The sequence below is a fragment of the Haliotis rufescens genome, unplaced genomic scaffold (assembly GCF_023055435.1).
Source record: "Haliotis rufescens isolate VD_foot unplaced genomic scaffold, xgHalRufe1.0.p SCAF_5, whole genome shotgun sequence".
Taxonomy (NCBI): domain Eukaryota; kingdom Metazoa; phylum Mollusca; class Gastropoda; order Lepetellida; family Haliotidae; genus Haliotis; species Haliotis rufescens.
In genome coordinates this window covers 24,174,001-24,184,239 of record NW_025964223.1, presented here as the reverse complement: position 1 = coordinate 24,184,239, position 10,239 = coordinate 24,174,001, and the positions used below count along the sequence as shown (strand labels likewise).

Genomic DNA, 10,239 nt, shown 5'->3' with positions numbered 1-10,239 from the left:
TTAGGAAATCGAAGGTATTGATTCATGTAAACCATCAACAATTTTACATATCATGTTTTCTATTGTGTCGAATAAACCCGCACAATACCATAACAAATAAGTTTCTCGTTCTTCTGATTTATTTTTGGTCAAATGCTATAACATAAAGCATACACTATGTAAATTAAAAATTAAAAATATATCTATCGAAAATTGAAATATATTTTATATACATGTATACTGACCGCCAAAAGAAACGCGAACCATAGAAACATGTACGTTAAGAAGAGAGGTTTCCAATGTGTACCAATTAATAACACTACTAACAATCAGCCAAGTGTTACCATTAAATGACTTTATTCTTATCACCACATGCTGCAATTGATTTCCAAACTTTACACGCTAATCCTTCACAAGACAAATGGTGCATGAAGACTTTGTCATACGTTCATGAGCATCGGTTCACACAACACTTAAGGCGCCGCGATTCGCTGTGCAGAGTTGCGTCCCTTGGGCACGCCAGAAACCTATGATTGTGGTTTCGAATCCCGGTTCGCCCCGATTATGTTTCTAGGTTTGTCAGCACCGTACCTGTGCTCGTGGGTTTCACCGAAGTGGTAAACGTCTGAGACCTGCCTCACTTCGGGCTTTCCTCCAACATTAAGCTGACACGCCGTGATATAACTGGAATACTGTTAAAAGCGGCGTTAAACCCAACTCACTAACTCACTCATATATTAACCAACATGTATGGTATTCGCGTTTCTTTTGGCGGTGAGTATAACAAATGTTAATATCTTACCTAGCTGGCGTTTATGTTTGGACGTGATATTGTTATGCGTAAAATGTATTTTCTACTTGGTTTTGAGTGAGTGAGTTGACTTGTGTTTGACACCCCTGTAAAACAGTATGTCGGCTTTAAGTGTGGGGAAGGTCAAGCTTTACACATTTACTTTGTTGGTGAAATCTATGAACACAAGTATGGTTTTGACAAACCACTTGACAATCCAGTGATTACATCATGAGCATCGATCTACGCAATTGGGAAACGATGACATACGATGACAAGTCAGCGAGCCTGATGACCCCATCCCATTAGTAGCCTCATGCGCAAGCAGAGTCGCCTCTTATCCAGATCTTCACGGGACAATTAAGTGAGTGAACTGGGTTTAACACCACTTTGAACAGTATTCTAATTACACACGGCGTGTCAGCCTAATGGAGGAGGAAGGTCCGAAGTGATGCAGATCTCAGACATTTGCATATTGGTAAAACCCCAAACCACGGGTTTGGTGCTGACAACCCTAGAAACATAATCGAGGCGAACCGGGATTGGAACCCACGATTATAGGTTTCAGGCGTGCCCAAGGGACGTAACTCTGTACAGCGAATTGCGGCGCCTTATAGACGACCGGGTCACCCGTACCCCTTGTTAATTAAGAGTATGAGAAATAGAAGATGAAATATTGAGTGGTGTTCATTATATTCTGCAAACTTTTATATATAAATAAGGAAGGAAAAGTCAAATCTCAAATTATTTCCCACTAAAATTATTAAATGTTTCCTCAATGAATAATTTGATCACTTTGAACAACGAATTAAACGTTTCAATGACAAACTTTATCTCGATAACAGCCATATTGACACAGCACCGTAAACTGGTAAGCTATATGTGTTGCAGTGTTACCTGTCACCATCTGAGTAACCTCCTGCTCAGGTAGCCCGCATTAATGCATTGTTGCATTTTTGTTATCACAGTGTCAACACACAAGTGCCAAATGAATGCACAAAATCCTCCAAATTTTGCGTGGGTTGTGTATTTGTATTGAAAATATGGCACAAAATGAGTGAGTTGGACTTTACGAAGCTTTTAGCAATATTCCAATATCTAGGTTAGCTTCGGTCTTCAGCAACCCATGCTGCTAACGGGATCAGGTGGTCAGGCTCGGTAACCTGGTTGATGCACGACATCGTATCCAAATTCCGCAGATCGATGCTCATGGTGTCACTTGATTGTCTAGTCATATAGCTGGAACTTTGCTGAGTGCGACTTTAAAGAAAAGTAACCCCGACAAACTCACTAGTGGCCAGTCTTTGAACATTACCTTCGGCACTGTCGTGCTAGGTCACTGTAGGGAATATAATCACCGGTGCATTGTGGGGGGACTCTAGTACCGATGACGTCTGCTTCAGAGCTGTGACAAGAGTTGTCCTTCCATATATCCTTGACCTTGGACTCGGCAAGTGTACCAGTAAACAAACAAACAAACAAACAAACAAACAATGTTTATTTGTCAAGAACATTTATTTAGTTTCGGAATATGTTAACAGTCCATCTCAATAAAATCAGGCATATAAACATATTCCGAAACGGAATAAATGTTCTTGAGAAATAAATATTGTTTGCTTGTTTGTTTACAGGTACACTTGCCGAGTGCGAAATCGGCTCCATCCAAACGCACCTCTGTGTCCTTACTGTTATGATATGTACGTACGCACGCTTCCAAACCTAAACGTACAATGCAATTACTATATAGTCCTATGCAAACTTGGGTAAGATGTGATTCACTCATTCAATGAGTGAATGTTCCAATACTGAAGGATGTCATGGAAGAATGTATTTAATTTTAAAGAGCATGTATGAGTCAGTGGCTGCATGTGTGAAAACTAACTCTGGCGCGACAGAGACGTTTAAGACCACATCAGGTGTGCGACAGGGCTGCATCCTGAGTCCACTACTTTTCATTTTCTTTATGAATGCATTTGGTAATGCTATGTATCAGACATGCAGTAATGGGATAATTGTAACTCAAGAAATTAATGATCTACTTTTACTGATATAGTTGTGCTTTCTTATACAGTGAATGGCCTCCGCAAGCAACTGAACGCTCAACAGCAGTTTTGTGACACTTGGGGGCTAGAGCTTATCCTTAACAAGTTAAAAAAGGTTGTATTTAGAAATGGTGGTAAAGTTGCGCAAAAGGAAAGATCGTCGTTTCGTAATGCAAATATGAGAGTTGCTTCCTATTATAAATATTTAGGTTTAATTTTTTTTCCTAACGGTTAAATTAGTCAATGGCCTGCAAAACGCTTGCTGTTCATGCCAAGAAAGCATTACTCCCAATCTATGGACTATTTAAAAACAACAAGTATGTTACACTTTCAACAGCCAGTAACACATTTTGAAACAAATATATTATAAATTCTGGTATATGGTGCAGACATTTGGGGCACCGGGTATTTAAAGAAATTGAAAATGTTGATGCGTCAATTTAAAGAAAATTCTTGCTGTTGGAAAGTTTGCTGCAAAAAAAGTTAAACAAGGGAAGACTCTAATTGTCCAAACCCAGATAAAAGTAATTAAATATCGGATTAAACGTATACGTATACCACATTGTCGTTACCCTTACCAGAGTTACCGATCGCTGGTATTTTTAGATAACCATGGCAACCATACATGGGCATCCGATGTCAGAATACCATTATTTTCTTGTGTGGTATTCCTGTTTGGAATAAGTTATCATTTGTTTCTTCCTTTAAACAAAGACTCGTTGATATCAAAATTGGTCGGAAAGTATTAGATCCTCTCACTTTCTTTCACATCATGCTTCCATTAAATGTGTTTGAACCTGAGGAATATGTAACATTATATGATTAAATCCCTTCTACGAGCGATGTGTAAGTTTAAAATCGCTTTACATTGTTTACAAATACAAGATATTAGGAAGAACAAAGACACATAGACTATTCAGATATTAGTTGTACATATTGTAAATCTGGGTCCATTGAAGACGAGTACGATGTTCTGTTTATCTGCGATGCCACTGCTTCCCAAAGAATGAAATATTTGCCACATTTACAAAATACATACGTAAATCACCATGTACAATTTACTCAACTCAAATGATGTACTATTAAGTCAGTAGCCATCTTTATCATACACATTTTCTATAAGATTTCAAAGAGTTGTTAGTTTAGCTAATGCCATGTCAGTGACTACCAACTTTATTCTGTTCACTGAATTGTACTCAGGCCGAAATATTGAATGAACACGTTTGTCTGTCTGACTCTCTGACTGTCTGTCTGTTCCTTGTTAGGTGCTTAGCGATGAAGTTCTCTCCAAATACAGAATCGATATCTTTATGCGGAAACTACCCCCAGGCCACCTCAATGACACCATGGTGTTTAGTGTAAGATAATTGAAATCATGCAAAAATATACGTAATTTATTGAACATTTGTCTTTATGAACCATTTCACCCAAAATAAACACTAATCTTGTGTTGAATGTCAGGAAGTGTTTGTGATCTTTCGCCTTTTCGTTGCAAATCCGTTCGACCTTTCCTTGTTTATCAAGACAAGGAAGTATACTCCCCATCTAGCTATAGTAGAGGCTTTGTAATAGATAAAAGTGACAACACCATAATCATAAGAAATCTCAGCTAAAAGCAGAGTGCATTTTACGATTCTGGCTATGTCATAAGCATGTGTTCATGAATCAATATCGAATTGCGATGATACAACGAAGGATACCAGTGGAGCCGGTGTCACCGTGATATTTAGGATAGTGCCGTTTGAATAATAGAGGTCAACCGAATCTACAGAGGTATAAACGGAAGTATTAGTTTGACATGCGTGTTCATGTGTGTGCGGATATCCCCACTCGGATCCGCTCGGCTCATTCCGCTGGCATAACTCGGGCAGCAATGGAGTAGTGATTTTGCATGATTTATTATGAAGGCCGTTTTAACAAACTATAACTGAATTTACTGCCTTGTGTTATGTGGCAGGAGATACCGATGTAGATTTGTTTGTTGTGATTGCCAGTGGCAGGAAACTGAAACTCACGTAAAATATCGAATTCTGTTGTTCCTAGATTGAAACAGGAAGTGTGATATAGAGTTACCCCCTTGGTTGTTGTGTGAGAGAGAGAGCGAGAGAGAGAGAGAGCGAGAGAGAGATGGGGGGGGGGGGACAGACAGACAGAGACAGAGATATGGTTCGAGAAGTGTCGCGATGTGACAGTTTCTAGAAGGTTGGCTGTACCTATATGATAAGAGCGACACGAGGGAGACTCGGGCCTTTTAAACCTGACATGCGTCTTATCTACTTGCCAAGTGGTCTACAGCAACCCATGCTTGCCTTAAAACGCGACTTAGAGGCGACTTACGGGATCGGGTGGTCAAACTCGATTACGTCACTGTCAAGAATCGATTCCGGAGATGCAAAGTACGCAAATACCGGTCTTCATTGGGCGTAGTTACTCTGGGTCTGCGTGTTGCCTGTCTGGTGTCTGCCCGGTCCATCTGTAACGTTGCATCAGGTTAGTTACAGCAACACGGGAGAAACCCCAAAAGCTCTAGCAACGTGGGCCTTGGTGGCTCCAATCTGTACCATACCCAGGGGCCCCGTGAAGATCCGGGGTAGATTAGGTCTTCAGCAACCCGTGTTTGCCGTATAAGGTGATTATGCTTGTCGTAAGATGCGACTAACGGGATCGGGTGATCAGGCTCGCTGACTTGATTGATGCATGCCATTGTATCCCAATTGCGTGGATCGATGCTCATGACATCAATCACTGGCTTGTTTGGTCCAGACTCGATTATTTACAGACCGCCGTCATAGAGCTGGAATATTGCTAAGTGTGGCGTTAAATAACAAACAAACAAACAAACTTGCCAAGTGAGGATTTCAAACACGACTGGTTTTTTTAATTGATAACTGAAAACTGAGTGTTTCAATATACTAGTAATTTGTTGAACTTCAAGTACGGTCAATTACTCCATATATAGCTGTAATATTGCTGAGAGCGGCGTCAAACAACAAACAAACAAACACGTGGAACCCCCTCATCGGATGTGTACAATCACCTGCTTCATAGTCACGCGTTGTACTGAGGTGCTTTACTTCCCACAGGGTCTGAGCCCACTTGCACAAAGCGATCTTAGTGCTACGACTATTGTAAGCCTATGTTGAAGTATGGGAGTTATGATCATCTTAGTTCTAAGATCACTTAGTGCAAGTGGGCCCTGGTACTTCAGACAACGAATCCTGCAGTGTAATTATATCACAGAATTAAGACAATAACACTGTCTGCCCATCAGCACTTTTATTGCATATTGAATTTTGTGTTGACAATCGGGAACTTAAGAAAGATTGTGGCCGAATACCCTTAAAGTTAGACCAAGTTTCCTTTTTTCTCTAACAACTATTATAGAAGTATAACTACTTCACAGTATAATCATCCACGGTGCACAACGCTCTCAGCCCTAAGGTAGACAACTCTCTCACAACCGAGGTGAACATGTCTCTCACAACAAATTATAAATATAGGGTTCACAACTCTCTTACAACTAATTATGTTGGGATTACATCTCTCCCACAACTAAGGTGGACAAATCACTCTAAGCTATTCATATAGGGTGTACAACCGATTACAAGTAAGTTTAGGTGACCCTATGCTTACTATACGTTCAGGGTATATTTCAATATATTCTATATTGTTGGTCTTTTTATTCATAAATAAGATGGGTTTTTTTATTAATCATATCAGATATTTTAGTTATATTTTTATAAGCATTTCAACTCAATTGGATTTTTTTATCCACGATTTACGTTTTTTTCACTTGTTTCTTTTGAAGCTTTTTATCTATATTTTCATATTTTTCAGTTTTATATTTATAGGCATTTAAACTCAATTGGATTTTTTTGATCCATGAATTAATTTTTTTCCTCTTTTGATTATTGTTCAGTTTTTGTATAACTCTTTTTAACAGACCCTTCATTACCATTTGCAACCACATGACAGGTACATTTGGAAAACAAATAAATGTATGTGTAATACATTAAGAATAAAGCAGGTAATAGGATATTTACAGGATCAGGCACACAACCTCAAGGTAAATAGATTACCCTATTCACGATACACATTAAATATACATGAGATGTAGGTACATGGGGAGACACGCCCAAATAACATGCATCGGATGTAGCTACAAGATAACATTTGATAAACACCAGCTACAGCTACATGGAAAGGCACGACCATTTAATAGACACAGGATGTAGCTACATGATATGACACGACAATAAATACACACAGGATGTAGCTACACGATAAGGCACGCCCATTTAATATACAAAGGATGCAGCTACAATATAAGGCACGCCCATTTAATATACACAGGATGCAGCTACATGATAAGGCACGCCCATTTAATATACACAGGATGCAGCTACATGATAAGGCACGCCCATTTAATATACACAGGATGAAGCTACATGATAAGGCACGACCATTCAGCATACACAGGATGCAGCTACATTATAAGGCACACCCATGTTATATACACAGGATGCAGCTACATGATAAGGCACGCCCATTTAATATACACAGGATGCAGCTACATGATAAGGCACGACCATTCAGCATACATAGGATGCAGCTACATTATAAGGCACACCCATGTTATATACACAGGATGCAGCTACATGATAAGGCACGCCCATTTAATATACACATGATGCAGCTACATGATAAGGCACGCCCAATTAATATACACAAGATGCAGCTACATGATGAGGCACGCCCATTTAATATACACAGGATGCAGCTACATGATAAGGCACGACCATTCAGCATACATAGGATGCAGCTACATTATAAGGCACACCCATGTTATATACACAGGATGCAGCTACATGATAAGGCACGCCCATTTAATATACACAGGATGCAGCTACATGATAAGGCACGCCCAATTAATATACACAAGATGCAGCTACATGATGAGGCACGCCCATTTAATATACACAGGATTCAGCTACATGATAAGACACGCCCATTTAATATACACAGGATGCAGCTACATGATAAGGCACACCCATTTAATATACACAGGATGCAGCTACATGATAAGGCACAGCCATTCAACATACACAGGATGCAGCTACATTATAAGGCCCACCAATTTAACAGTGACACCTGCGCTGTGCCTGGGCCTGACAGACACAGGCACTGAGTCTGGGCCTGACAGAGACACCGGCACGGTGGCTAGGCCCGACAGAGACACCTGCACTGTGTCTGGGCCTGACATAGACACCGGCACTGTGTCTGGGCCTGACAGAGACACCGGCACTGTGGCTAGGCCTGATAGAGACACCTGCACTGTGTCTGGGCCTGACATAGACACCGGCACTGTGTCTGGGCCTGACAGAGACACCGGCACTGTGGCTAGGCCTGATAGAGACACCTGCACTGTGTCTAGGCCTAACACTGACTGTGTCTAGGCCTGTGATGGTCCTCCACAAATGAAGAACCGGGACATGAACCTCTGCACTCGCTTCTGCAGCTTCTCTCTGCGTTGTGTCTTGTCCTCGTCTCCACCTGCAGACAGGAAACAATGCTTCAGACAAAGGACCTCGGACAACCAAAGACAGAAACAGTGTTTCGCTTCTGTTATGTCTGTTTTACCACCAAGACCAAGTTGAAGAGATCTACAACAAGCTACAGCAAGAACATGCTACTGAGGTGACAGGTCTCCATTATTTTAATTTCTCTCCGGCAAAAGAGAATAGTAGGGCGTTCTTCGCTTTGTGAAACAATTAACCAAACACGACAAATGCTCCTGTACTCACCGCTGGTGCCGCCTCCGGATGCTGAGCTGGATTTCTTGAGGATCTGGACCCGAGTCTCCCTTCCCCTTGTCAGGCGCCACCAAGTGCTCTGGTAAGAAAAGTAGGTTGATATTTCAGCGGATATCATCATGACGAAAACAACAAGGAAAATATCATTTTGTTGGGGCCGACCATTGGCTCTCCTGGGAGTATTCTAAAAACGTTTCCACAAAGTCTTGAAAAAAGGCATAAAAATAATTAAGTTTCGGGTTTTACCCCTCAAAAATGAAATTCTTCACTGGAGCGTTCACTATGATGGATCCCTAGAATTGTTTCGTTTTTCCTTAAGATGTCTTGTATGTCTTGAAGCAATGAGAGTCGCTGAGTGACAAGAGCACGGACATCACTGGACTCACCTGAAATCTGTTCTTCAGTCTGGTCAGGAGAGAGTCCACACCCAAGTTGCTTGCAACTTTTGAGACAGAAACAAGAATCTTATATATATATTTGTCACTTCGTTATCAACAAATTTGCTTCATAGAAAAAATAATAATAGCAAAGTTACTAAGAGAAAATACTTTTGTGTGAATACACCTGTCATAATTCATATATGTTTCAGCTCATCATGTAATGTTGGTACAATGTGTGATGTCTATTTCTGGTGTCCCCTCTGTGATATTGGAATATTGTTAAAAACGACATACACTCACTCACTCACTCACTCACGACACTACCCTGATGATATTCCAACTACTGATTGCATCACTTACCGTCATCATCCCAGACGATAACAGAGGACACCCAGTCCGACATGGGCTGTTGCCTGTCACAGACCCAGGCCTGGTCCAGCATCAGCTTACGTATGTGTAGTGCGTCCTGGTGGAAACTGTTCGACTCCCTGGAGTCGGTAAACCACGATTCATCGCTCCTGTTTGCCAGGGATATCTCGGACACTGTTTCAGCGACTGGGAAATGAACGTCGACAGATGGCTCCCTGGGGGAAAGTCTGGGCTGAAGGTGGTCCTTCGCGAAGGGGTCGAATACTTTCTCAGAGTCAGAGGAGACGCTGCTTAGAATTTCAGACGACAAGACAGATTCCCTGGACCCTGTAAGAGACCTTGGGTGTGGCAATGGAGATGACGTTGGTGATGTGCAGCAACTGTTTTCTGGTTTATCAGATCCACTGTCAGATTCACGAGGACTGCTGTGAGAGCTCCTAGAGGGTGAAGCAGATACTCCAACAGATTCACGAAGACCTTTGCGTGATGGAGATGACGACACGTCTGACGCCGATGTCTCCGTGATATATTTGTATTCGACAGAGGACATTGTGGGATCCCTGGATGTCACATTGTTTTCAAAAATAGTATTTGAAATTAAAAAACATCAGTTTTCGACTAGGTTTGATCAAGTAATTAATCTGTATTAAGTAAGATATATTTTAATAAATTTTAGTTAGCTATAGATTTTTAAAAAATCATCTGCATAACAAAGTTTACGTCAGTGAGTTAAAAATGTAGTCTTGGCCCAAGAAAATCAGAATCGAAAAAGTTAATTACATGTTGCAAAATCGGAAAAAAGGATAACACAAAATTAAGTAGCATGTATATGCATACGTTCAATGCATAACAAGTGCGAAAACCAT

General features: G+C 40.8%; 1 protein-coding gene across 1 annotated transcript; it reads right to left on the bottom strand.

The window, feature by feature from the left end:
- Nucleotides 1–8,263: 8,263 nt before the first annotated feature.
- Nucleotides 8,264–9,923, bottom strand: LOC125373240. Its single transcript, XM_048384240.1, has 4 exons — nucleotides 9,365–9,923; nucleotides 9,011–9,066; nucleotides 8,616–8,703; nucleotides 8,264–8,364 (listed from the first exon to the last, which is right to left on the bottom strand). Exons 1-4 carry the CDS (start codon nucleotides 9,921–9,923, stop codon nucleotides 8,264–8,266), a joined length of 804 nt encoding a protein of 267 aa, XP_048240197.1.
- Nucleotides 9,924–10,239: the final 316 nt, after the last annotated feature.